Source organism: Canis lupus, chromosome 17, assembly GCF_011100685.1.
Source record: "Canis lupus familiaris isolate Mischka breed German Shepherd chromosome 17, alternate assembly UU_Cfam_GSD_1.0, whole genome shotgun sequence".
NCBI lineage: Eukaryota > Metazoa > Chordata > Mammalia > Carnivora > Canidae > Canis > Canis lupus.
Genome location: NC_049238.1, coordinates 19625811 through 19653638, shown reverse-complemented (window position 1 = coordinate 19653638; position 27828 = coordinate 19625811). Strand labels below are relative to the sequence as shown.

General features: G+C 54.1%; 1 protein-coding gene, 1 long non-coding RNA gene and 1 other non-coding gene across 5 annotated transcripts in view; 2 read left to right on the top strand and 1 right to left on the bottom strand.

Annotated features, from left to right (window-relative positions):
- The window catches only part of DNMT3A (DNA methyltransferase 3 alpha), a 103709-nt gene that overhangs the window by 1881 nt on the left and 74000 nt on the right, over positions 1-27828 (top strand). For 2 of the 3 annotated variants that reach the window (XM_038560954.1, XM_038560953.1), the window contains exon 2: positions 25040-25274. In XM_038560954.1, the coding sequence (XP_038416882.1) occupies positions 25212-25274 (63 nt within the window). In that variant the 5' untranslated portion in view covers positions 25040-25211. Of the gene's footprint in view, positions 1-24671; positions 24897-25039; positions 25275-27828 lie in introns of those variants that run through there. The other variant, XM_038560955.1, reaches the window with a different exon arrangement.
- On the bottom strand, positions 711-7236 carry LOC111090538. The gene is made up of 4 exons (XR_005372221.1): positions 6758-7236; positions 3140-3429; positions 2265-2408; positions 711-2051 (listed from the first exon to the last, which is right to left on the bottom strand). It is a non-coding gene; the product is annotated as an uncharacterized LOC111090538 (long non-coding RNA).
- Positions 12180-12314, top strand: MIR1301 (microRNA mir-1301). The gene has a single exon (NR_128790.1). It is a non-coding gene; the product is annotated as a microRNA mir-1301 (primary transcript).

The following is a 27828-nucleotide window of genomic DNA, read 5'->3' as shown; positions in this document are numbered from 1 at the left end:
CTCGCACGCACGCGGACACACTCACGCACACGCACCCCCGCCGGGCCGGTGCAGACGTGTCCTTGAAAGCTTCGCATCTGCACAGTGAAGGACGAGGCCTCGCGGAGGCTGCAGATCGGGGTCTTCGGCCCCGCGGCCCCGCGCCCCAGGAGACCCCGAGCTTCGGAGCCGTAGGCGGCCGCGGCCCGTGTCCCGCCCTCACCCCGCTCCCCTCCCCCAGGCCGCCCTGCCCGCCCTCCCCCTCGGCGCGCGGACCGAGCTGGCGTGGGTCCAGGGCCCGCCCCCGGCCTCCCCCAGCCCCCCGGCGCTGGGGCCCGCGGCCCTCCGGCTGCCAAACTGCATTTCGCTTTCCTGGAACCTCCCTTCTTGGGGGCACCCACTCCCCTGCCCTCCCCTCCCCTCCCCTCCCCTCCCCTCCCACCCCCTCTGTTATTCCCCACTTTTCTCTCCATCCCCAGCGTCCTTCCACCCCTCTGCGCGGCGAGGCCCGCGGAGTAGGCGCTGCCGGCCTGGTCGGGGCGCGGGGGGCTTCTCCCCCTGCGCGGGCGGGAGCCCCCCGAGGCTGCACCTTGACCCAAGATGGCGTCCAGCACCCCGGCGGCCGGCCGGGCCCGGGGCGGGGGCGGAAGGGCTGGGGGCCCCGAGCCACCCCGCGTGCCCCCTCCCAAGCCTGCAGGGCCGGGAGCCCGGGCCTGGGCCACGGGCGCCCTCTGCCCTGTGACCCCGCTTGCCCCTCGCCGGGCGCCCGTGCCCGGAGGCTGCCATCAGCATCCCTGGGGGACTGTTGAGTCTTCAGGTTTCACCCTGGGCTGCCAGCGGCTGAAGCGGCCTCCGGCCTCCTGGGCTGGCGGGCTCTGCAGGGATCCTGGGATCAGGTGCTGCTCTAGCTGTGCCTCCTCCCTTGCAGGCAGATGTGACAGCTGCAGCCGGGGAGGCTTTTCTCCTTCGGCGTTGCTGGAGTGAGGACTGGCCTGTGGGCTCTGGGGAGCCCAGCTGTCAGGCGGAGGGACCCCCTTAGGGCTGCCGTCTCTGCTGGCAGGGGCTCTCTTCTGGTGCTCTCCTCAGCTGCCGGTCCGGAGGCTTGGGTTGTCAGGAGTTCCTGTTAGGTTTCTGGGGCAAGGTGGTCCCCCTCCGCCTCCAGGTCCCGTTGAGGCCGTCGTTGGGCTGTTTGACAGGCATCTCCGTGAAAGTGTGAGGCTGCGGGCCTGGGAGTGCATGTGTGTACATGTGCTGCACCCGGGCGGCAAACTTGCGCTTCGGGTCTGGCACCTGCCTGCCTGCCTCCCTTCCCTGGCCCCACTTCTTTGGGCTCTGGCTCCCTCTCTGCACTCTTGTCCAGCTGCTCGGTCGGTACTCAGGCTTCAGCTCCTCCTCAAGCGCATGGCTCCCGGCTCAGGCTCATGCTCAGGCTCAGGCTCAGGCTCAGGCTGACCGAGCCTGCTGCCCATCCCAGGCACGGGGCCCGCGGTAGAAAGCCGGCCTTGGGAAGGTGAATTCCTTCTAGATTCGAGCGGTGCCAGGGGCACAGAGCAAGGCTGCCCTCCTAGCACTGGAGAGGACAACCGCACTGTGGCCATCTGTCAGGGTGTCTGCGGACAGGATTCCTCTGTGGGGTGGGGGTTGGATCGGAGCTCGGAGGTCCATTCCAACTTTGAAATTCTATGGCTCTGATTCTAGTGGTGGAATTTCAGACCCGGGAATGGGGGTGGGGTGGTCTGTTTTCACCACACAGCGGTAATCCGGAAAGGCTTCCAAGGAGTGGAGGTCTGAGCGAGCCAGGCCTCCTGGGGGATGGGCCTGTGAAAAAAAAGGGGCGGGTGAGGGGTGGGGGCCCCCTCCCCCGCAGGGAGACAGGTTTGTCGCAGGTGCCTCCACAGAGAGTGTAAAAAGACAGCCTCCAGGTAAACCTTCACATGTAGGTTCACACGTAAATCTGTGTGTGTACATAATTTCCGAGGGTTTTTTCCCCCTCCGAGTCCAATTCACAATATGCTCTCGAGTTCCTCGTGGATATTTTCCTATCACGGTCACACAGCACTGCCAATGGTCCCCTGCAAGAAATGCAGGACAAGTTAGAAAATCCTTGCCCAGGGTGACTTGGCCCCTGGGGAACTCACACAGTGTCCCCTGCTCCAGCTCTCTCCCATAAGCCTGTGGTCTCCACAGGATAAGGACCTCGACTTGGCGGCTTCTGGGTCCCCCATCAGACATTTAGTGGGACCTCCCTGGGTGTCTGCTGAACAGCAGGGGAGCTTGCTACACACCTGCGGTTTTGGTGTGTGTCCTCTCCCTTAGCGGTGGCCCGGCAAGGCTCCTTTTGTTGGGAAGCACGTAGGGAACTCAGAATCGCCTTACCTGCTTCCTGATGGGTAATTTAAGAGTAGACCCCTCACTCCCCATCGTTGCACCTGAAATATTAACCATTGGTATCCAAGCCTTACAACTGAGATTTGAAAGAGAACTTGAAGCTCTGAGAACACTTGGAGCTGGGTTGGGGGCTGTTTGGGTGTGGGACCAGGCCGGGGTTGGAAGTACTAACCAGAGCCTGAGGCCAGGATTGGGTGCCCGTCAGAAGGCACGGCCTTTCCCTCGTCTCTTCCTGCTGCTGGTGCGGGCCTGGGGTCCCTGGGGAGATGTGTGGTATGGCCCTGGGGAATCGTTTCCACTCCTACTCCGGTATCTAACAGATAGTAGCACCAGTCAGGAGCCCCCCCACCTGCCCTTTTGAGGCTGGGCATCTCTGTGACCACGTCACAGCTAGGGTGGTCAGCTAGGGTGCCACATTCCTTTCCTCCCAAATCTTGAGGACTTGTTTTCAGTCCTCTCTATTTTTCGCTTAAAAAATAAAAAATAAAAAAATCTCAAATCTGAGACCCATGAAGTATCAGAGATATGTGTGTGTGTTCAAGCTGGCCTGCACTTGGCTGAATGTCGTGGGCAAGACAGGGTGTGGTGCATGTGTGTGTGTGTGCATACTTCCACGGACACGGTGTGCAGCCACGTGGGGGAGAGATAGGACTTGCTTAGACACGGGCCTGTTTCAAGGCAGCTGAAGTGAGGGCCCTGGAGTCCGATGCTTCCCTGCTGCCTCGAGATCTGGACCACCTAACTTAATCGCCCTGTGCCTCAGTTTCCTCACCTGTACCATGGAAATAAGTTGAGGGTGTCGTGAGGACTCAGGGGTCGATGCGCATTACTCCCTTGGTGGAGTGTCCATGCTCAGTGTCAGGTGGCTGTGAGGATCCTCATCATTTGGGCAGCTTGGGTGGACCAGTACTGCGGGAAGTGCTCTCAGAAGCCTGTCCACCTTCCCGCCTATTTTGCCAAAGAGTGGATGATGGAGGAAGGTGCTGGTTCTGATTGATGTGGATGTTCTGATTGACAGATCTGCAGAGGGGAAGGCTCCTCCGTGCCACTTAGCCATCTGTTCTGGAGAGTAACAGAGCACGTTGTCAACAGGTTGTCTGTGTACCCACCTTAAATCCCTCATGCTGTAGTTCCAGCTCTTTATTCTGATCCTGCCTTGAGCGTCTCGTGTTTGCTTGTTGAACATTTCTTGTGGGCAGAGCCCTGTGCTAGGATTTCAGGGAACACAGAGTGAGTTTAGGATGAGCCCATCTAATTGATGACCACAGACCAAGGTCACAGGAGAGGGAGAAATAAAGTGCTCAAAGACAGTGAAGCCACAATGAACCAGAGGGGATCAGGGAAAGCTTCTTGGAGGAGGTGGTACCACTGAGGTGGGGCCTCCAGGCCTAGGGAGGGAAGCCTTGCTGTGGGGGATGGGTGGCTGGAGGGTGGAGGAGATGCTAGGGGGTGGGGTGGGGGTGGAGTGGGGCCTCTAGTGAGCTGAGGGCCAGGCTGAGGCCCCACATCGATTTGGGGAGAGCAGTCCCTATGCTCTAACTCCTGCGTGGCCCTGCGTGTAGTGTCTTGGTGGGGTGGGGAGAAGCCAGAGGGACGGATGGGGAGGTGGGGGGCAGGAGGGGAGCAGGGAAGGGGCCAGCTGAGCTCATTTGGTGTAGGCTCTGGATGATCCCTTTATATTCCATAGACTAGCACTTAAGAGCTCAGACTTGGAGGGAAACAGAGCATATTTAAATCACAGTAACCCCAGGGGTCTGTGGCTATTAAGGGGAACACCAGCCAGGGTAAGTAAGATCTGCACTCCAGTGACAGCAATGGTGGTATGAATGGGGAGGAGGAGGGTCCCTTGCTTGGCCTCCCACTGCTTCCCCTCAACCAGGCTGAGGTGCCCCAGCATCCAGAACATTCCCATAAGGGGCTGTGAGTAGGAGAGAAATGGGGGCAGCAGGGCTGATTCTGCCCTTCCTTGCAGGCTCCCTCCGCCACCCACAGCAGAACCGAGCAGGCTCTGAGGGGATGTGATCCGGGTGTGGCTGCAGGTGCCTAGCAGCACGCCCCCCCCCCCCCCCCCCCAAGGACAGCTAGTGGTCAGGGCCCTCCAGGCCACATCTCCCTTGCCGATCACATCCAGGCCAGGCCTGTCTGGAGGACAGCGACGGGGGAGGAGGTGCAGACGTCTGGGGCTTTCCTAACTGAATCCCTGCAGGGAGTGGAATTTTTTTTCCAACCATAGCTCAGCTCAGCTCAGCGTGGTCCACCCCTGTCCTGCTGAGGTCCCCTCTGACCCCTAAGCCTTCCCAGCCTTATTTATTTCTATAACCAGGTTCCTATTTTCTATTTCCTGTGGTCATGGCCCTGCTCAGTGTCATCCCTATTGATCTCCCCTCTCTGTTTCTGTTTCAAATGTCAAGGTCATTTTTATTCTGAGCCAGTTGTTAGCCACCCTGTCTGGGAACACCAAGGGGACAGAGGCCCACCCATCCCTCCCAGCGAGTAAGTGAGGGTCAGAACTTGGGTGTCCTGACTCTTACTCTAGTTCCTCTGCTGCTGTGCCAATGAATGGGCCTAGGGATTGGTGCAGGTGTTCTAGACCTAACACATCCCCTAGATCCCTGTGTCCCAGTGGGCTTTACTTGGACAGATTGAAAGATGCTCAGAGAGGACATTATGGGACAGCGGGGTCAGGTCTGTGGTTTACTGAGCCATGGATTGACAGGGCCATGTCATGGGGAATATCAGGGAACTCTGGGCCTGGGCGGCTGTGAAGCTGGGGGCTCTGGGAGTGTTGCTCCCCCCCAGAGGTTCCCCAGAGGACCCTGAGAGGGGCAGGGGAGGGCACACAGGCCTATGCCTAGCAGCTGGTATCCTCTAACATTCCACCAAACAGAACCTGTGGGAAAGGGGTTTCTTGAAGAATGGTCCTGTCTGATCAATTTTAGAGATTCTGAAAAGAGTAATACATTTAATGGATAAAGAGGAATCTATTTAGATTCCCCCAAGCCTTTGAAAGGAGGTAGTAAGCACGTCTATTCTGATGTGTTACATGCCTGTGATATGGTGTTGGGTAACCCACGAAGGCAGTGTGTGGGGGTGTGATCTTGTTTTTGTAAAACCCTTTAAAAATAAATACATATATACATGGACAGAAAAAGTTGTTCTGGAAGGTTACCCAGCAGACCTGTCCACAAAGTCTCTGCCTCTTTATATGCTTTATACATTTTTGTAATCTTTGAAAAGATGTAAACGCACATGTGTTACTTTCTTAATGACAACAACAAAAATAAATAAAACCACACTTTTTAAAGCTTCTGGATGAGAACGTGGAAAAGATTTGAGTCATGGTAGGGCTGGAAGGATGACTCTTTTTTATAATGGGTAAGAAAGGAGCTTGGAGGCCGACAGCAAAGGCTAGGGCCACTCAGGTGCCTGTTCTTTCTGGAAGGGTTGCAGGGACAAACATTACAGACCCTGGGAAGCCTCTAAGCAAAGGCCAGGAGTAGCAGGGATGGGCTGTGAATGGAAGATAGGCAGCTGGCTGAAGCCTGGCCTGTGGCAGGGCAGGGCCAGTGGGCCAAGTTAGCTCTATGGGACGGTGACTTGAGCTGTCAGTTCACCCAGAATGGGAAATGAATCACTGGGGGACTTCATGGACGGCTTCGATCTGGTGGCTCTTGTGGCCCAAATGGTTCCCTGGGAACCAGCGGTCTAATCGGGGCCTGGTCCCCAGGTGGAGCTCAGGCGACCTGGCCCTGGCATAGAATGGGCAGCGCGGAGAGCCACACGCAGGGAGGACAGCGTAGGGCTTCAGAGGGGCCCAGAAAGGGATGGAAGGGGTTCTGGGGAACTCTTCGGGCATGTGGGCTCCAGCTGGGCCCAGGTCTGTGTCCGGAGAGGCCCACGAGTGGGTGGCAGCGACCCAGGTGACAGGGCGGAGAGGGGAGGAAAGGCAGCTACAAATTCCTCTGCCGGTTGCTTGGCAACAGCCCCCAGCTTCCCCTTCCATGGCCCGCCCCCAGCACCAGCCCCTGCCATGGGTGCCTTCCTGGAGCTCGTTTTCGAGCTCGTTTTCCCCTCCGAGGCGTCCCCGTTCAACATCACACGGGAGAGGGTATGCGTCCGTGTCTGCGTCCGTGTCTGCCTCGGCCCCACCCCTGGCTGAAGGCCGGCAGAGAAATATGGTGACATGGAAGCAAGCACGAAGCGTGTCCCTCTGCCGCACCCCCGGCCTCAGCCCCAGGCCGGCAGGGGACAGGTGTGCCGGCCTGAGAAGGGTCGTGGCAGGCAGACGGCCGGCGCACCTGATGTGCATGTCAGCCCCACCAGCCCTGGCTTAGCCTGGGCCTAAGTGTCCTTGTGCCGCAGATCAGCATGAAAGGCCTCCATCTCTTACCGGCATGGCCGGAAGCCAGTGGAATCCTGTCTGAAGAACAGTTGGCACTGTCCCCAGCACACAGTAGGAGGCGAGGAGACAGGAGCTCCTGTCGTGAGAGGGCTGCGTGCGGGTGACTGTGGGGACCGGGCAAGATGGCCCCCGTGAGGCCCTGTTGCTTTGCAAGACCTTACAGAGGTATCTGTCATCCTCCCTGTGGGGATCTCGGGGCCTCTGGAAGGTCGAGGTTCAGCTGGTTGATCTGTGAGCCCTCTGGCCCTGGCCCCCCGATCCCTGGGCCTTTAGTCTTGGTGGAGTCCAGGCCCACTAGGGACCTCACGGGTCCCCTCTGTCCTGGGCCTTCTCTCTCACTGCCCTCTGGTCTCACTGGGCCCAGAGCAGGCCGTAACCTCTCTGCTGGGTTCTGGGCCTGCTGGCAGGGCCGGCTCTGCCCCCTGGCCTGGAGGCCTGGGAGGGTCTAGACCACAGCAGGCCAGGCAGCTGGCACACGGCAATGGTCCTAATGGTTTTATGACCAGCAACAATGCGGTGCCTATTGCCATCCTCTCACGGCCGGCTTCCCCGCCCATCTGGTGGTGGCCTGAGGGCCTGCCTGGCACTGGGGGCTCAGCTGGGAAGCCCAGTGGGGCCTGGCAGTTGCTTCTGGGTTTTTTTCTGTCAACACCCTCTATGCGGCCTGGACTCCAGGAGAACTGGGGTTCAGCAGACTGAGCTGCCAGGGCTCTGCCTTGGCAGGCCTGGCAGCTCTCGAGTTTCTGTCCAGAGGTCCCTTGCTTCAGATCCTTAAATAATGTTCATCTGTTCATTTATTAAAGACCTACTATGTGCCAGGCACGGGCCACAAAGATGAAAGAGACTGAGCCGGTGCTCTGACGTGGAGTATTATTAGAATGCAGGTGGGTGGAGAGAGCTCAGGGGCTCAGAGAAGGGACATCTCATTCAGAGGAGAGAAAAAAATCAGGAGGGGCTTATTTATTTATTTAAAAATTTTATTTATTTATTTAAGAGAGAGCGAGAGAGCACAAGCAGGGGGGAGGGGCAAAGGGAGAGGGAGAAGTAGGCTCCTCACTGAGCAGGGAGCTGGTGCGGCTGGATCCCAGGACCCCAGGATCAAGACCTGAACTGAAGACAGACACTTAACCGACTGAGCCACACAAGCACCCCAGGAAGGGTTTTAACAAAAAAAAATTTTTTTTTTAAAGATTTTATTTATTTATTAATGAGAGACACAGAGAGGCAGGGACACAGGCAGAGGGAGAAGCAGGCTCCCTGCAAGGAGCCTGACGTGGGACTCGATTCCAGGACCCTAAGATCATAGCCTGAGCCAAAGGCAGACGCTCAACCACTGAGCCACCCAGGTGCCCCTAAACAATTTTTTTAAATTGAAATTTAGTTGACTTATAATGTTACATTAGCCTCAGGTGCACAACATAGTGGTTCAACAATGTCATAATGATGGGCTCATCATGATACTGTTCTAAAGAGGTGATGGCTGAGCTGAGTGTCAAGGGCAAGGAGCAGTTAGCCAGGGGCTCAAGGGCCTTTCCTGACCTGATGGGATGAGGAACTGTGGGCTGTGGGGCCGGAGGGCAGGGCTGGCACTGGACCCAGAAGGGCTGGGATGTTACCTGCTGATAGATGCTGGGCTTGGAATATCCATATTTGTGTCTGTGGGAGAGCACCCAGTGCGTCAGGACAGAGAGATCGGACAAAAGGAAAGGGGCAGGGGCAGCCCGGGTGGCTCAGCGGTTTAGCGCTGCCTTCCGCCCAGGGCATGATCCTAGAAACCTGGGATGGAGTCCCCCGTCAGGCTCCCTGCATGGAGCCTGCTTCTCCCTCTGCTTGTGTCTCTGCCTCTCTCACTCTGTGTCTCTCATGAATAAATAAATAAAATCTTAAAAAAAAGGGGGGGGGGTAAGGAGCTGAGGCAGGAGGGGAACAGAGTGTGAGCATGGAGGTGGGGTGCTTAGGGAGGCATTTTGGGAGCGGAGCTGGCAGGAATGGCTGGGTGATGTCACCTGGCCAGCTGCATGGGTGAAGGTGGCAGCCACTGAGAGGCACAGGTGGGGGTAGTCTGGGAGTGCCTTCATGTGGGGGAAAGTACTGGAGTTGGGGCGCCCAGGGCCTGGCCAGGCCCAGCCGGACGGATTAGAAAGGCGGGCACATTTTCTTCCATAACTGGTAGCAAACCCTGTAGATTTTTGAGGAGGGAAGTAACTAGGGGAATCCTGGTGGTTGGAAGCCTGAGCAGGGGCTTGTACTTCTAAGGAGGCCTCTCAGAGGATGAGCCTCAGGCCGCCTGGGTGGCTCAGTTGGATAAGCATCTGCCTCCAGCTCAGGTCCTGATCCCTGTGTCAGGCTCCCTGCTCAGCAGGGAGTCTGCTTCCCCCTCTCCCTCTGCCACTCCCCCTGCTCATGCTGTCTCTCTCTCAAATAAGTAAATAAAATCTTAAAAAAAAAAAAAAGATGAGCCTCAAGGCCTGGACTCTGTCCTTGGACTCCCCGGCTGCAGGACCTGGGGTGAGTCCTGTCCGCCTTTGAGAATGGCATGTGAATTGCAAAGTTAACATCCACCCCCCCTCCAGAGGCAGGGCTGCCTAGATAGGTAGGCATATGCAGTTTTGGGAAGCAAACAAAAGAGACGAACAAGAACTTTCTCTAAGATCGAAGTGGAGTCCTCTATATGTCACAGGAAGGGCCATTAGCAAAGAACTTCTTGAAAAGTGACGTGAGCCGCATTAGCGCCACTGAGACAAGAGGCAGTGTGGCATCGTGCCGGGGCCACCAGACCCAGTGCTGGACAGACAGGGGCCCCTCGGCCCTGCCACCTCTCAACTGCATCCTTGGGCAGATCAGTCCACCCATCTTAGCCTCAGGTTTGCCATCTGCAAAGTGGAGATAACCTCACAGGCTTGTGTTTGCTTGTTTGGAGCACTGCTTCATGCATTAAACCTGGGCATTTGATGTCACTCGTCACACTCTTTATGTCACCCGTCTTTTAAAAGAACCCTTATGTGGCTGGCCTCATAGGTACTCGGGAATGAACACTTGGCTGCACATGCTCTCTGTCTGGTGCTGGGGAGGCACACATGTGTGCCCCCTTCTTTCCCTCTCTCACTGGCTGAGCTGCTTCTTGGTCTTTGCCTCTGGGAGCCCTGTCCCCCTCTCCCCCCCGCCCCCATTCCCTCAGTCAATTTTGAGGAGTTGCCTGTCCTGGGAACAATCATGTTCCATTGACTCTCAAGCCTGGTCACCCCAGTGTATTTGAAGAGCATCTAGTGGGCTACCTGGGAACTGGGGGAGTTGGTTCCTTTTCTCTTTAGTAAAGAGTGGATAGAACTGCCCAGGGCTGTGTGGAGAGCAGAGGGCAGGGAGGGAGAGGCTCTGCACAGGGCCTGGGTGGAGCACAGCCGGGACCTTGCCCGGAGCTGGCTCAGTGTGCTAGGCAAAGGGGTGCAGGGCTCTGGTGGGGTCTGGGAGACGAGCCCGGGGTGACCTTGTCTGAACAGTGAGACTGGCTTCCTTGTGAGCGGGCACACATGGTGACCATTGGCTGTATCCTGGGCCCTGTGACACGCAGCCATGCCCGTGGGGAGACCTTTGAAGCATCTCTGCCTTCTGGAGGAGGCTCTGGTGGGAAGATGGCTTTTTCTCCTCCCAGGCTCTCTTGGCCGTGATGTTGGCAGGAAGGCCTGGGCCAGAGTCAGGCCGTCTCTGGCTGGGCAAGGGGTTGGGCTGGGACCACTATCAATTTGAGAGCGGAAACCAGTGTTTCACTGGGTTTGTACAGACCTGTGCGCGTACCCTGTCGGGGGGGCAGCCCTCTGGAAGCTGAGCATATATGGACTGAGGGTGTGGTGGTGTAATCAAATGAAACGTACAGCATAATTAATCTGGCATGCCCTTAATGGTATGCATAATTGTGCTGCATGGTAATTAGGTGTAAATGGTAAGCAGTTCACATAAATGTTTTTGTAATTGGTATTAATTTTGCAGAGGCAAACTAAGTTTATGCGGTTTTTCTCTTCTTGCTCTGTTAGTTTTCTAGCACAGGCGATTCCTAGCTCTTGGAGGAATTCTATTGCAAATGTTTGTTTATCGGGCAATGTTTTGTGTTTTCTCTCGGAACAATGTTATGAATGGTTATGAGGTTCCCAAGCTGGTTTCCAAATGCCTCTTTGGCCCATGCCGTAGGTGAAATGTGTGACGCATGTGCAGGGAGAGCCTGGTGCATGAGAGGAATGGGTGTGTGTGTGTGTGTGTGTGTGTGTGTGTGTACCTACGTGCCTGTCTGTATATGTGTGTCTGTATCTGACTGTGTGTGTGTGGGGGGATGTCTATGTGTGTGTATGTGTGTACATGCCTGTGTCTGTGTCCACATGCATGCGTATCTGTGTGTGCACATGCATCTGTGTGTATCTCTGTGTGCATGTGTGTGTATGTGTTCGTGATGACAGATTCAGGGCTGTGATGAAGAGGTTACCCAGTCTTGTGGCTAGGGGGATTAGGGGCAGGCTTGGGCTTTGCCTCAGAGAGGACTCTAGGTCAGGCCACAGGGAGCAAGAGCCACTTGTGGGTGTGGTCTTAAGCCAGAGTCTAGGTTTCCTGAGGACACTTCACTGGCCTTTTGCCCTGATTAATCGCATAATACTTTTTTAAAGACTTAACATTGACTTAGTGCCCACCGTGTGCCAGGCACTGTGCTAAACGGTTGTCTCGGGTTCTCTCATATCTTAAAATGGGCTTATAAAGTAGGAGCTCCTAGTCACTCTGTTGTACAGGTTGGGAAACCAGAGCTCATGTCTCTTGAGTGGCAGAGCCAGGGTTTGAGGAGGAGTCCAGCTGAGCCTCCCTAGGGCTGCAGTGGGGCGTGATGGCACCAGAGCTCCTGGGCAGGGGTTAGTGATTCTGAGATGTGCTGCGCAGAATCTGAGACCCTTTTTCCTCCCCTCCACTCCCTCCACAAGAGGTTTGGTTTTGGGTGGGGCGGAGGGTGAGGAGAAAGCAAACCAGGGACTGGTAGGTAGTTCATTTAGCAGTGGGTGGAGAGGAGCTGTGCCTCAACAGCAGCTCCCAGGCCCTGAGGACCCTTTAGGGGAGACATCGTAGCCTTGGCCTGGGAGGGGGTCAGGTGGGAGGTCGCTCCTTGACACTTGATCTAGGAAGAGTGGAAGAAGTGTGTGCATAGATACCTAGGACTCAGCTTCCAAGGGCCTGGCAGGGTGCGGGAGGCCAGCCCCCCTGGCTTCCCGTGGTTCATTGACACCCTGACCTGGGACCCTCACAATTCCCTTCTCCCTGGACATCTGGGGGCTGGTCGGGCCTGCAAACCCCACAGCAGGGGTACATCCTGGCCTGGGAAATGTGGCACAGGAACCCAGAGCTCCAGAAGAGGGCTTTTCCATTGGCACAGTGCCTTGGGGAACTCTGCTAAGCGACCCCTAGAATGGGGCTTGTGGGGGGTCACTCTGGGCACCGCAACACTGTGCTAGGGATGTTGCAGCTGCCTGGGAGTGACTTCACACAGTCCTCTCTGCCTCAAGGGTCACCCAGAACAGGCAGGAGAGGGAGGGGCAGGAGGGGAAGACAGCTGTTGGCTGTTTGGGGGGCCAGCAAGGTGCCAGACATGAACTCTGACCTCATCTGTTTGGGGAAAGCAGACACATGCATATACACATGAAAAGCAAAATGACCACACAACAGAAACTGATTAAAGACCCCTGGATGGGTGGTCGAGGAGAAGCAATGGGAGTGGGGTGGTGCTGAGGGATGGGGAGGGAGGGCCCTTCCTCCCCCCAGTCAGAGGAGAGAACGGTGTGAGTGTAGTCACAAGTGTGGGGATGGAGGATGTAAGCTGGAGGACAGTGACCGGCCCTGGAATGATGGGGTCAGCTGGGAAGGTGGGGTGGGGAGCATGCTGCAGTGAGCCATCGGTGTAGGACCAGGCCAGAGTTTAGATTTTACTCTGCGTGAAAATCATTGGCATCATGACGTTTTTAAATTTTTTTTATCTTATCTTTTTAATTTTTTTAAAGATTTTATTACTTCGTGAAAGACACACACACACACACACAGAGGCAGAGACATAGGCAGAGGGAGAAGCAGGCTCCCCACAAGGAGCCTGATGTGGAACTCGATCCCGTATCCCAGGATCACGCACGCCCTGAGCTGCCCGGAGCCGAAGGCAGACGCTCAACTGCTGAGCCATCCAGGCGTCCCATGAGTTTTTTTTTTAATAACAGCTTTATTGAAATATAATTCACATACCATCCAATTCAGCCATTTAAAGTGTGCAATTCGATGGGTTTTAGTACATTCACGGAGTTGTGCAACCATCACCACAATCAATTTTAGAACATTTTCATCAGGCGTCATAGGTTTTGATTGAGGAAGCCATGTGTGGAAAATCTTTGCTGAGCGGCTGGGGTGGGAGGTAGAGGGCCGGAGAGGCAGGGAGCCCCGTGGCAGAACCAAGGTTGCGCCCTGTGGTGCAGAGGGCAGAGGAGCTGGGGCATGGAGGCCTGAGGATCGGTGCCTGGTGCCCGGCGGAATGTGGGGACTTCAGGGGAAGGGGATTTCATTTCTCTTCGGGGTTTGGGGCTTCGGCAGCTGAGCGGAGGGTGGTGCCACTTCCACATAGGGAGAGAAGCCAGAGGAAACAGGAGACCTCTGGTTCTAGAAAAGTGGGATTTTAGGTGACTGCAAATCAGCCAGTGGGGGATGTTCAGAAAGTGGAGGTCTGCTCTACATGAAGCCTGAGTATCTCAGCAGAGGGGATTTCGGAGGGCAGCTGGGGGTACAGTGGGATCCAGGATGGTGCCCACATGCACTAGTGGAGAGGAGGGCCCCAGGGGTGGGAGGATCAAGGGCACAGAGCCAGGTGGAGGCATGGACAGGAGAGAGAGCCAGAGAATCCACTGGTTTGTAAACTTCCAGAAGGAGAGGTGTCTCGTGCTCAGCAGTGGCACTCAGTAAATGATTGACGTGCTTCAAGTGGGGTGGTGGTTAGCTGGCAGGGATGCTGGATTGAACTCACGGACGGTGAGGATGGAAAAGGCCCTTTGAGGCTGTGGGTGACCGTATCAGTCAGAGTCCATTCAGAAGACAGAAACCACATAGTGATTTAAACAGGAAAAGTTTACTATCAAGACTTATTAACTACAACAGGGGATTGGAGTAATGAGAGTTTGGCTAGAAAGCAAAACAAACTGCAGAGGATCTAGAAGTAGCATGTTTGAGACCAGCTACTTCCCTGGGGTCGCCATGGAACACCCACTGAAGATACCCCCCAGGGCTGGGACCCTGATCTTGTTGGAGAGGGCATGGCTGTGGCGCCCGGGATGACGGACATGTTGGCCGAACTTGCTGGAAACCTGCCCCTGGAGCTCACTGGAAGTCATCCTTTGGGTCCCAAGGAAAGTTGGGCATGAGGAGTTATATTGCTGGAGGCACAGCGCCACTAAGCCCCCCAAGGGAGTGTTGGGTGAAGCTGCTGGCTGCTGTTGCTGATCACCCCACTGCAGAGGCCAGGCCCTGGAGGAGCACCCTCCTGGCAGGAGCCCGGTGCTGGATGGGGCAGGACTGGGCAGAGGGGAGCCACAGAGACAAGGATGCCACAGGATGTGGCTGCTGGAGAAGTTGGGTATGGTGTTGGAACCCTCCAGGAGAGCACCCCGGGTCAAGGAAAGAGGACTCCCTTTTCTTCAGTGACCCTCCATCACCCTCTGCTGGCAGAGTCTAACGCCCGACTGCCCGCTGGCAAAGAAGAAATATTTCAAGGGCCTAGCTCCATTTTCACTGAGCAGGAAATGAAGGATGAATAAATCGATAACTGGCACAGTCTGCTCCTTTGGCTGCACAGCTCCATTTGCACCTTTCACACACGTTTGGGGCCCCCTACAACTACAAAATAAGCTATATTTCTATCTAGCGAGACACAGCTATTTTTCTCACTGAGGTTCTCACTCTTTTCCCCAAATGAAGAGTTCCACCAATCATTGGATCAGCCCACTGTCTCCATCAATAACTTCTCAAATTCAATCACAGTCCCACTGACTATTCTGTTACCTACAGACTAAATTATAGGGGCACCTGGCTGGCTTAGCCAGTGGAGCATGTGACTCTTGATTTTCTCTTTTTTTAAGATTTATTGATTTTATTTGAGATAGAGAGCACAAGCAGGAAGGGCAGAGGGAGAAGGAGAGAGAATCCCCAGCAGCCTCTGCACTGAGCCCAGAGCCAAACGTGGGGCCCGATCCCACAACTCTGAGATGACAACCTGAGCTGAAACCAAGAGTCAGATGCCCAACTGACTGCCACCCCAGTGCCCCTGAGTGTGTGACTTGATCTCAGGGTCCTGAGTCTGAGCCCTTAAAAACAAAAAAAAAAGACTCAATTATAAAGTTAACTTCCAACAACTTGTGTATGAAATCATGGTGAAATAATGGGACGAAAGGAGGAAAAAAGAGAAAAAAGTCACCATGTACAAATAAACACACACATGTATATCAAGAAAATAGAAAATATGCAAAACTACTACGGTTCTCATATCTATTTGTTTGCAAGGCAACATTTAATGTCTGGTTCCTTTCTCCCATTACTCACCCTACATTTCCTCTGCGCTCAGCTGGACTCCCAGAAGGCCAGGCTTCTTTTACCTGGTGGAGTGAGCTAAACCTAGATTCTGGAAGGATCTGAATACCAGATTGCCCTGTCTTCTTTGTTGTATTGTTACTGAAGTTTTCCCTTAATCCTAAATTTTTGGCATGGAAGAGGTAACTGAGAAAATCCTCTGGGTTCCAAACATGGTCGTCTTTGCCTCTGTTGTAAACCAGCAACCCAATGTCTCTTTGGTAATCAGGATCGATCCCCCAAGCCAGGGGGGTAACTCCTTTTTTTTGTCTGTTGATTTAGTGGCATAGAGATCCTGAAAAGCCAAGCTGTTGACTTACCTTCCAGTGGAAACATGGTGGTGGGGATTATGACGTTCAGCACTCCTAGTGGGTTTCAGACATATGGTGCAGACCAGATACAGGGGTCAATGGGGGAGTAAGTGAAGAGGCTCTGGAGCTGGCAGGTGTGGACCATGAGCCACCTCCAGGGGAGGACTGATCCTTGCTCACGGCTGCCCCAGACAGCAGGCCCTACCAGGATTCACGTGGCTGATTCTCACATGGAGCCTCAGCCTGGCCACCCTGGGTCCCTGACTCCAAGGGTGTGGGATGCCCATCTGGCTGCTATAGCACACACGGCTCCTGACTTGTCATGCTCAGAATTGCATGCTCCTTTCTGGAAGTCTGTACTGGCTCTTTTTAATGCCCAAGGACAACTTCAGCTCCTTACCAGCATCTATTTTGGGTATAAATCCTTTTTTTTGTCTCCTTGCTTTTGGGGCTGTGTCATGGTAACCATTAGTAAGAGCAGAGGAGTCTTATGCGACTCATCTCTGCTAGTATGGCTGCCATCGTGGCAGCAGGTTTGGTGTGATCATAAACGCTCACACTCGTGGTGCCCTGGCCTCAAGGGTGGTGTAAGAACCACAAGTCATCTTGTTGTGACTCCAGAGCCAGACAGATGGGCTTTGAAGTGGCAACAGGATGGCAGGACTATTGGCCTGTTGCCAGTGGCTTTTGGTATTCTATGTGCAGCTGGTGGTTTGGATGGGAGAGACGTTTCTGGAAGCCAGAGTAATGGTATGATGATGTGCATCTCACTCATGTTGAGAGAGAATGAGCAGTCCAAAGGAGAGATACTCACCCCCGCACTCCCACATCCAGCCCAGTCTTGTGATCGAGAGAGGCTGTAATGGGGGGAAAAGACTTGGCAGATAGACATCTCTATCTAGGAGACCCTGATCACTCCCATCAGCCTTCTGCTGGCCCCCAGCTTCCCAACCCTGGAGCTTATCACCACCCTGGGTGGCATGGGGCCAAGATTACTCTCCTGCCTTCTGTCATCCACAGGAGTCATTTGTACCTCCTCCCAAGCTCAAGTGGGAAATACAGCTAGAAGGCTGTTTTCTGTGGGCTGGTGTCATACCAGGGGCACGTAAAGCTGATCTGGGGTGTATGCTTAGCATGCTCATCCATGACTGAGAGCTGCCATGTGTGTGAGGACTTTGGAGTTAGATGGACCTGGATTCATAATCCTGCGCTGGAGCCTTCTACCTATGTTACCATGGAGAGGCAATAAACCTCTCTCGGCCTCAGGTTCTCCTTCCATAAGATGGGAATAACAAGAGAACCTACTTCATAAACTTCACAGGATTGTTGTGAGGATGAAACGGAACAGTGCCTGTCTCTTAGCAAGTGCCTGGCACACGGTAGGTCCTCATACTATGATTAGAAGGTTACATTGCTTACCACCTCCCCTACCCCTGCCCCCTACTGTACAGATAGGCCTAACCAGGAAAGGGAGGCTAACTGGAAACTTTGCTTTTGGACCAATCTGTGCCCAAAGTTAACATGTCTGCAACAGTCACATGTTAATGGTAAGAGGACATGATGGAGGGGAAAACTTTGGACTTCAAGGTAGGACAGATCTGGATTTGAATCTGGTTCCACCGTTTAATAATCACCTTGGGCAGCTTTGTAAGCCTCTCTATACTTGACTTTTCTCATCTGGAAAATGGAGGAAAAATAGTTCCCACTTCAAAGGGTCCAGAGTGAGGCGTAAGGATGAACGCGATGTTGAAATTGTAAAGCTCTATACACAGGGGCTGGCACATCGTGGGAGCTTCCTAAGTACCAGCTCCTGTTTGAGCGATGTAGGCTCAAAGGCACTCGGGGGATTTCAGGAAAGGAGAGAAAACTGTGGGCTGGATTAGTCAGGGACTAACAGTTGTTAAAATGTATTGCGTATTTTCTTATTTTCTTCGTGCCAGGCACTCTTGTAAGCATGCTCAATGCATCTCATTTAGAGTCTCACAACAGCCCGGTGAAGTGACTCCCTATTATTTCCCCCATTTTACAACTGAGTAAACTGAGGCTGTGGGCCATGGTTCTGCCCCCCGGTTGGTTCACACAGCTGATAGAGTAACCAGGTCAGGATTTGAACCTATGCAGGAAGAAGCCCTTGAGGAGGCTGAGATTAGCATATGAGTCAGGACTGTTAGCCTCGGGGCACAGACTCACTCACACCCCACTACGGAAAGCCTCCCATTACGGGGAGGTTCAGAGATGCCCTGCCTCCAGGTACAGCTAGATTCGGGGACCCAGACAATGACCACAGTTTGCCATCCCTCTAGCTTCAGCCCTTTGTTCTCGGGCAAGCCCTCCCCCGCAGGCAGCCGCTCCTGACTCACATCCTACCCCCTAGCATCTTTCCATTGCACCACCACGGTCCCGGGAGGCGTCTGATTGGCCCTGCCTCGTCACGTGCTCACTCTGCGCCTGGGGAGACTGAGGAGAGGTGCGGGGTCCCAGCGAACACCCCAAGCCCACTGGCGGGGTGGCTGGGGGAGGCCGCTAGGTAGCTGGAAACAAGCAAAGTCCACGAGGAGACAAGCTGACTTCAGATGGAGGCAGGAAGGAGGGCCTGCTACAGAGAGAGTCAGAGGTTTTTCAGCAGCACAGGTGGAGGACTCGAGGTGGAGTGGAAGGGATTCTTAGGGCATTGACATTAGGTTTGTTTTTGGTGGAGCAAGGATTTAGGCTTGGGACGATCCTGGTTTTGCTTCTGGAAGAGAATACTTCTGTGCAGGCCCTTGTTGAGATGACACAGTGGGGTGACAGTGTCAGTGCTTGGTCGGGCAGTCTTGGAGGGGAGATTTGGGATGATCAGCAAGGGGAGGTGCTGATGAGCTGGGCATAGTGAGGAAGGTGGGGATGGTGCTGGGACAGCGTGGTGTGAGCTGGGGGTGGGAGGTGACGTGGCAAGGATGGCTGAACTGTGGGTCTCTGACTGAGGTGGGCTCTTGAGTGAGCCAGCGTGGTGGTTAGGGATGTAGGCAGCAGTGGCATGCACAGATGCAGTTTGGGAGGAATGTAAGGGAGGCGTAGCACGCTGTGCCTGGCCTGGGCCTGGTGGAAGTGATGTGCTGGGAGATATTAAACGTTTGGTGAGGGGTGGGGGGTGGCGGGGAGGGAGGTACCACTTTTATAGCTGGTGATGGAACTCTGTGTGGGTGTGAGGAGCTAGCTGGTCATGGTTATGCTGTGGGATGTGATGGTTTCATAGAGCAACAGAGGTAGAAGGGCTGAGCTGCACTCAGAGAGGAGGATGGAAGCCAAACCCAACCAGTGGTTGCAGTTGGGAGGTAAGCCCTTGTTCCCATCCCCTTTCTGTCTTCTTAAAATTTCTTTTCTATTTCCTCTCAGTAGTACATGCATATCATTTAAGAAGGCAGTACCAACATCTCTTCACTAGAGAGACGCTCCCACCCTCTTCCTCTTCTCAGAGGCAACCACTTTTAGCTGTTTCTTCTAGCAATTTTACATCTCACGTTTCTGAGGAATGTGCATATTTTTGACTCTTCCATTTTAGACATTTCCCATTGATTTCCTATTTAGTAAAGAAGAATGTTCTCTTACATGGCCACCCTTTCCACTCCTAAATAGTTCTTGTGGTAGGCATACTACTAACAGTACCCTACCAGTGCTCTTTCCAAAACGTTTTATACACATATGTGTATATACATGTGTTGTAAGCAGTTTAATGCCCCTCCCCCCCAAAATGGACACATCCTCATCCCCTGAACCTATAAATGTGTTATTTTATATGGCAAAAGGGACTTTGCAGTTAAGGATCTTGATGTGAGGAGATTATCCTGCATTATCTGAGTGGGCCCAGTGTCATCACAAGGGGCATTAGAAATGAAAGACAGAAGCAGGAGATTGCAGAGGAGCTGTGATGGAAGCGGGGCCAAGTAATGTGATTGCTGGCTGTGAGGACGGAAGGGGCCATGAGCCATGGCATGGGAGCAACTTTTAGGAGCTGAAAAAGCCAAGGGAATGGATTCTCCCTAGAGCGTCCAGAAAGGAACGAAGCCCTGCCGATACCCTGGTGTCTAGCCTGGTGACATGAACCATTTTGAATTTCTGACTTCCAGAACTGCAACATAGCAAAATTGTGTTGTTTTAAGCCTTCAATTCTGTGGTAATTTATAACAGCAGCAGCAGGAAGTTTATGTATATATACACACATGTACCTCCACATGCATTGTGTATGTGTGTATATAGACACACACATATTTGTTAAATCAACTAATACAACTGTGTTCACAGCCAGACCTTATAGTATCTTGCAATAGTTTCCTTTCTTTTTCCCCCTGGAAGTTAATAATGACCTTGTCTCATCTGCCTTATTTTCTTTGTACCTTCTGCTAATTGCTGTCTCACCTTCGCAGCCATCAATGGGGCTCTCTGCAAGGGCAGTTACATCAGCTACGACATGTTCCAGTTCCCGGTGTCTGCTGTCTGGGTGGGTGACACGTTGTAGCGGCCATCCTGGGACTTCCTTTTGTGGTCCTCCTTGGCATTCCCTTTGCCTTCCTTCTGGTTGGAATTCCTGTTTTCTGGATCTTGTGTCTTCCCTCATTTGGTTTACTCCCCTTCTTGGAGCCCATCATCTAGGACAGATAGCGGTCAGTATCTGAATCCATTCAGTTCCTGAGTTCGGATGGCGGAATGCACGCAGTGAGGGACACCTGTAGTTTTGTCAGATTAAAAAAGACTGTTCGATGGTCACAGGCATGGTGACGACAGCACTTAACAGGCCCAGGTCTTGAGTTACACTGCTTAGATCTGACAGTGGCCCTCGATGGCTTCATTTGACCTCTTTTCACCTTAATCCTGGAGAATCCCTTCCTTTGTCTTGTGTGTCTTAGAGGACATCTGCTCGTGTGTGGTTCTTGAGAAAGGAGTGTCTGAAAATATCTTTTTCTATTGCACCTAAATGATGATTAGTCTGCGGAAAGAATTCTAATGGGAGAATTATTTTAAGAATTCCAAAGGTATTGGTCCTTTGTCTTTTTGCTTTCCGCATTAATGTTGAGCAATCTGAAGCCATTCTGATTTGTGAGCCTCTGTAGGTCACTTTTATCGTCCTTTGTGTGATCTTTCTCTTCGTACCAGTATTCTGAAATTTCACAGTGATGCACCTTGTCGTAGGTCTGCTTTCCTCCATTGTGCGGACATGCAGTGGGCCCTTTCCACCGGTCCACTCTTGCCTTTCAGTTCTGGGAGATTCTCTTGCATTATTTCATTGATAATGTTCTCCCCTGTTTTTTTTTTTTTTTTTTTTCTTTTCTTTTCCATAACGTCTGCTTTTCAGATGTGGAAACTTCTGGACCAGGTCTCTCTTCCATCCTCTCTACTTTTCATTTTTCTTGTTAATGTATCTTGAGCATTGAGTTTTGCCTCTCTCATAGCATGATTTGTATTTCTACAAATCTTTTTTGTTCTCTGGATGTACTTTTTAAACAACACCATGTTACTGTTTCATGAATGTGTAATCTTCTCTGTGCTTGAAGTGTGTCTTTTCCAAGTTGTATTTTGGTTCAGTTTGGTTTATTTGTTCTTGTGTCTATTTTCCAAGTCAGAGACTTCCCTCAGATGTCTACTGGTTCATGGTTGTCCTGTACAAGATTAAGAAGAGGGGACTGGGGAGCTGGTTGGAAGTTCTGTGCATGTTGGTGGGGATTGTTTCCTGGCAGATCCACACTGGTTGACCTAAGCAAGCCATTTGGACACCATTTGGGTTCTGGGGGCAGCATCCATATCCATAGGCCTTTCCTCTCAGACTGGTAAGATTCCCTAGAGAAGGTAAGGGTCTGGCTGCCAGGGTTCTGGGAGCCCATTGGGAGAAGAACTGGGAGCATTCAACATCAGGATTTAAAATACCTTTATCTCCTTAATTTTGTTATATTACCTTTGCTCTCAACTGCACTGGTCAGCTCTGTGCAAAGACACTGTTTTGTGTTCCCCAGAGAGGAAACCTTCAGATTCCTGGGGGAGGAAGTCTAGGGTTTTTACTTCTTTCACTCAGTCTGCTTTATTTTCAGACGTGGGTCCTCTCTACCCCTGGTCTGGGGGGTACCTGTTGCTGTTGCCTTAAGTGTCTTTTAAGGATTCTTGTTATAAATTAAGTTTGACTTGATTTGAAATCAGTTTTGTCTGAAATTTGGCCATCACAAGTCTGCTTTCCAGACCCCAAAATTTCGTTGGTGGTGTCTCCTCTTTGTTCAGCCCACTCATGTGACTATATGTTTTTAAAAAAGCTTTCAGCGAAGTTGGATTTAGAAGGTGGTGAAACTGTCTGTGTATATTCAGAATCCCAGCCCTTCTTCCACAACACTTTTGTAATTGAAATAGTAATAATGGTGACTATGATAGTTGTGATACTAAACTTTTTTATGATGGGATTCCTTAAACGTTTGTTAAAGTTATTGTTATAAAGATTATTAATGGCCACTGTCTCCATAAATAATGGCCACAGTGGCCAGTAGGAGTATAAGGGAGGAAATAAAAGCTGCCTGTCATGGTGGTAGGGTTCTTGGCATGGATTTTTCTTTGGTGGTGGTTTTTGTGGTACAGCCCTTGGCATGGGTGAGGAGGATGCTTCAGTGCCAGGAGCAGCAGAGCCATGCTTGGCAAACGACCAGCATGGTGGACACATGTTGCTGTGTTGGGAACATGGGCCTCGGGGCAGGTCACTCCTGCTTGAGAGAAAAGGAGGCTTCTAAGGGCAGGTGGGAAGCGCTGTGTCTAGTCCTGGACTGTGGCCACCATCGTGGATCCCCTGGAGTTGTGCAGTGCGTGGCCTGCCTGGCCATATGCTGGATGGTTTTGGAGGATGCTGGGTGATTCTGAGGAACACTTTCTGACAGAGCTGTTCTCTTGAGTCACACAAAGGAACCTACAGACGGATCCAGGTCAGCTGAGTTTGCTGTAAGGGTAGCAGCTCAGATATCAGAGGGATATGTGGAGAAAGGGGAGGAGGAAAGAGCATTTCCCTTCCTTTCCGGGGTGTCTGCCCTCAGGGTCAATGCCTTGTGATGTTCTGCTTTTCCCTCCTACTTCCTTCCTCTTCTCACTGGCAATCAGAGGTTCCCTGAAAGTGGTTTTGTTTGTTTTTTTTTCCCCCCTCACAGAAGCTCGCTGGATATTTCTAGGCCTCAGTGTTGAGACAAACATCTGGTAGAAGGTTATCTGCCTCTTGTTTGCTTTGTGCCTGGGTCTTCATGGACTCCATGCTGGGGCTCTGGGGCTCCTGAAGGCGGCCCAGCCTTGTCTGCTTCCCCCCACTTTGCCCTAGGCGCCTCCCACAGCTTGGCGGGGCAGGGCTAGAAGTCGCCTTGTGGATCCTGTAGTCCAACTCGCTCATTTCATGGATGAGGAAGCTGAGGGCGGAAAGCCCGAGTCAGGACTAGAACTCACGTCTACTGACTCGAGGTCCAATGTTTTTTTCCAACCGGACTATGCCCCTCTTAGCTCCCACATCCTTTTGAAGGTTTTAATGGTGTGTTGGGGGGGGGTCATTGGACGTGTTTGTGCTAACAAGCCGTGTGTGGGTTGGAAGGGGAACCGCTGGCTGATAATGGAGGGAAGCCCCGTGGAGTTCTGGGTTGGACCTGTTCTCTAATGGACTCTCGAGAGTTGTTTCTGTGGGGTGGTGTGTAAGTGGAAGGACGAAGCTTCCCAGAAACTGCCCTCAGAACTTTAGTGAGAGAGATCTGGATTCAAGCCTCTGCTTTGACTCTGGAATGTGGACCAATCCTAATCTTTCTCCACTGTAAAGGAGGGATAGTCATAGTACTAGTAGCTGCCCGAAGGAAGGAGGGCCGGCCTGTCACGTGCTTAGCACCGCGTCTGACACATAAAGCGACACCCTCTGCTGCTGTCTACGCACTCGTGTGTTGGGGCAGCAAACACGCATGGAACCCAGGAGGATGCTGAGCTTAGAAGTCCGCGTTGCACCTGGAGCTTCCCCACGGCTCACCTGTGGGGCTTGGCGCACCTTTAGCCCAGGCAAAGTTTTAACTGCCAGGAGTCCCGGCCCCAGGGAGGCTGCTCCTAGCCCCAGCTTCCGCCTCCTCCACCCCAGGGCCAGAGCCCACCTCCCGGCGAGGCGCCAGTCCCTGGGGACGGGGCTGCGCCCGTGGGAGACCCAAGCCTGTGCTTTCTCCAGTGCCTGGTTTTCCAGGGAGCCTTGGCTGGAGGGGGATGGGAAAAGAAGCCCAAGAGGGAGGGGAAGCCGGGGAAGCAGAACGGGAACTGGAAGGGGAAGGGTGTGGGTGGGCCCAGATCCAGCTGCCTCCCACTTTCCTTCTCCTGCCAATCCCCTCCCTGCGGGCGGGTGCACTGGAGGCAGGGGCTTGGCCCGTGTTTCCTCCTGGGGGGTGGGGAGCCCGAGAACTCAGTGTCTCTGAGCCGAGGGGGTTGAATCTGCAACACCCCCACCCCTTGCTGAGGCCTGCGGCAGGGGCTTTGTTATTTTACTGGCTTGAGGCCCACACCTGAAGCAGGGAGGATGAAAAGCCCCTAAAATTAAGCCGTGTGGGTGCGGAGGGGCCTCCCCAAGCCCCCCCCCCCCCCCCCCCCCCCGCCATTTCCCGAGACAAATGGGGCCGATTGGTGGGGTGGCGGGGAGAGCGGCCTCTGGTCGGCCCTCAGTGTGGCCTTGGCCGTGGCCTCTCCCCACCAGGACGTCCTCCGAACGGCACTGCAAACCTAGGCCTTCAGCCTGGCCGCAGCCGAGTTCAACCTCAGCTTTCTCTGGGCCCAGGCGCTGGTCCTAAAGTGAGGTGACATTCATTTCACTACATCCTGTGACTGCAGCTCACTTCCTCCACGTGGTGGGAGCGGTGTGGGGGTGGGGGCGTGAGGGGAGGACAGATTAGAAGGAAAATGTAGCAGGGCTGGGGACCTCTGGGATTTCCCAGGGGGTGGCTGGGTGGGAGGGAGGGTGCGGGAAGCTTTCAAAGGAGAGAACAGAAGTGAATGAAGAGAAGGGAGGAGGCAGGAGGCAGTTGGAAGTCCCAGAAGTGGCGCCCACTGTGCCACAGCAACGCGGAGGCCTGGGGAGACTGTTGCCGCCTCAGAGGCAGGAGGCAGCCCTCAGGGAAGCCAGGCAGTACCCTGCCGGCTGAGTCGGCCTCGGTTGCCCCCACTCTGGGGTGCTAGGCTGGCCTGAGCTGCTGGTGAGCCTGGGAAGAGGAGCAAGGTCAAGGAACAGGCCTCACAGGGCGCCGAGGCCCTGGGGCTGAGGCAGGCGGTGGAGTCAGGTGGGGCCTGGGTTGGGGGTGCCCTGCCCTGCTGACCCCTCTTGTCTTCCCCCCTGCAGGTGGAGCCACTGGAAGCCCACACCCCACGCAGCCGCAGTCAGAGTCTCACCGGGATCTATGTCTAAGTTCTAACTCTTGCTTACAAAGACCACGATAATTCCTTCCCCAAAGCCCAGCAGCCCCCCAGCCCCGCGCAGCCCCAGCCTGCCTCCCACCGCCCAGCTGCCCGCGATGCCCTCCAGCGGCCCCGGGGACACCAGCAGCTCCGCTCCGGAGCGGGAGGAGGACCGCAAGGTGAGCGGCTGGCTCTGCCCAGGACCCTTTGGCCCCAGCTGGGGAGCAGGGAGGAGGGGGACGGCCCGTCCTCAAGTAATGACACCTCTGGTTGCTGAGCGCTGGACCGCGCAGCTCAGGCTTCCCGTCGGGGTCGGTGGGGAGGGCTTAAGGCCCTGTTCGGGCCAAGGCCGGTAGAGGTTCAGTCCTGGCGGTACGGCGGGAATTTGAAGCACGGAGTTAGGCTCCAGGACCCAGACTCTTACCTCCCCGGTGTTTGAGCAGAGGTTCAAGCCCAGGGTCTGCACAGTGTTGGGGGGTGGCCCAGATTCCTTTCTGGATTGGCCTCTACTGGCTCCGTGTCCTCAGGTGGGTCGCTTTACCTGTCTTAGCTGCCTCTGCTTCCCCGGGGTATTCAGTAGCTTCTGGGAGGCCAAAGACGAGTTCAAGGTGGCTCCATATCTATGAGGCCGCATGAGGGCTCTCCCTCTCAGAGCGCCAGGCACACGGTGACACCAGTCATCCTGGAGATGGTGATTTCCTGTCCCTTACCCCCACCCCCGGGCTCTAAGTGTCACTTCTGATCATGGAGCCAATGACATCCTTGTTTTCAGAATCCCCTGAGGGGTGGCTGAGGGGTGACCTCATCACCCTCCGCTGAACTCCAGGATGGGCCTAAATCAGAGGAGATCCCAGCAGACCCATAGGGATCCCTGCTCAGTCCCAATAGGCTGCCTTGGGACCTCACCAAGCTGTGTTCATCTATGGGCAAAGCCACCCCAAACCCCCAGCACTTGGACTCTATTTTCTCTCTCTGTGAGTGAAATGGTAACCACCCCCCACCCCACCTCCACCACCTTTCTTGGGAAGCTGTGCCAGCCACGGGCCTTTCTGGGGTGTCTTGTTTGTTGTGCCCTAGCCCCCATGGTCCCCTCTTCCTGAGCAGGAGTATGGGAGGGTAATGCTTGGTCGGGAGTATAGTTTGTCCTTCTGGAACCAGAATGGACTCCTGGCACCGGGTATGGGCACTCTGAGGAGTGTGAGTTCTGCTTGCCCACTCTCAGGGACAGCTCTGAGACCTGCTCCCTGTTCATTCTGCCCTATGCGTGCCCAGCTCCTTCCTGGGCTCCCTCGTCCTTAGAGCCTGTTTCTGTTTTCTGAGTGGTTTCCATCCATGTGGTACTTGGGAACAACCCTTGAAATAAGTGGGGCAAGGACAGATGGCCCTAGTTTACAGATGAGGAAGCTGAGCCCAGCTACTCAGTGGGGGGTCCAGATGAGAGTCCGATGGATCAGAACCTTCCCCACTGCCCCACTTGTGTCAGTCGTTGTGTGGACACACAAAGGTGTGCGCACTAAGCCCAGTCACCTGCCTTCCCAGCCTAGAATCATGCAGAATGCCCTAGTAGGGGACGCCTGGGTAGCTCAGCAGTTCAGCGCCTGCCTTTGGCCCAGGGTGTGATCCTGGAATCCCAGGATCGAGTCCCATGTCGGTCTCCCTGCATGGAGCCTGCTTCTCCCTCTGCCTGTGTCTCTGCCTCTCTCTCTGTGTCTCTCATGAATAAATACATAAAGTCTTAAAAAAAAAAAAAAAAAGAATGCCCTAGTGGGGGATATATACCCAGCAAGCAGGGGAGAAAGTACTTGCTATGGCCTGTGGAGCCAGGCTTCTTGGGGCTACAGGTCTCCTTCTTTCTGACCCCACAGAAAAGGAACAGATAGTCCAGGTTATCCCACAGGCCTTCTGAGCTACTCCTGTCTCAGGCAGCAGTAGACCCACATTCTGCTGCCACAGAGTCAGGGCCACCTGCGGCTGACCCCCTGTGCTCTCCAATGGAAGCTATGGATAATTCCCTTCCTTCCCAACAGATCTGTTTTTGCTCTCCTGTTGGATTAGGTGACCCTGACTTCCCTGCCTGGTCTGAGGCCCTGACCGGTGCCGACAGAGCTCTGTGTCCATATACTTGTGGCTGGTGTCAGCTGCCCCCCACAGGTGGGGAAGGTGGGAATAGCCAGGCCAGGCTCCTCCTGTTACTGGACCGTGCTGCCCTAGATAGCAGAGGCCCTGGCTCCCTCGCATGGAGAGCAGCGGAGCAGGCTTTCTGATATGACAGTTCAAGCTAGAGAAAGAGCACTGGACAGAGTCAGAAGCCCCAGGTCCCAGGCCTGAGCGTGCCACTTCCTGGAGATGTGACTTCAGGCCATCTGGGGCTTGCGTTTGCTCAGCTGTAAAGTGGGGATAGTAACTCTAGCTGTGCCTGTTTTACAGGGTGGTTGTGGAAGTCAGATGAGGTCATGGGCATGGAAATGCCCTGCAAACAGCAAAGTCTGGTCCAATTAGGAGGGATTACGATTGCTATTATTATCTACCCATAGTAACTGTTCTGGCTCATGTGGCAACAAACACGCACCCAGCCCCAGGTCCCGGTGCTGGTAGGTGCTGGTAGACCGGGCTGATGGACGGGGGGCTGGGGCTTGGCGGGTGCTCCTCCTCGGCTGCCCACACCACAGCGCGCATGCTGGCTCACCTGGCACACCTCCCCGGCACCTCCGGGCTGGCTCCCACAGCAATAGG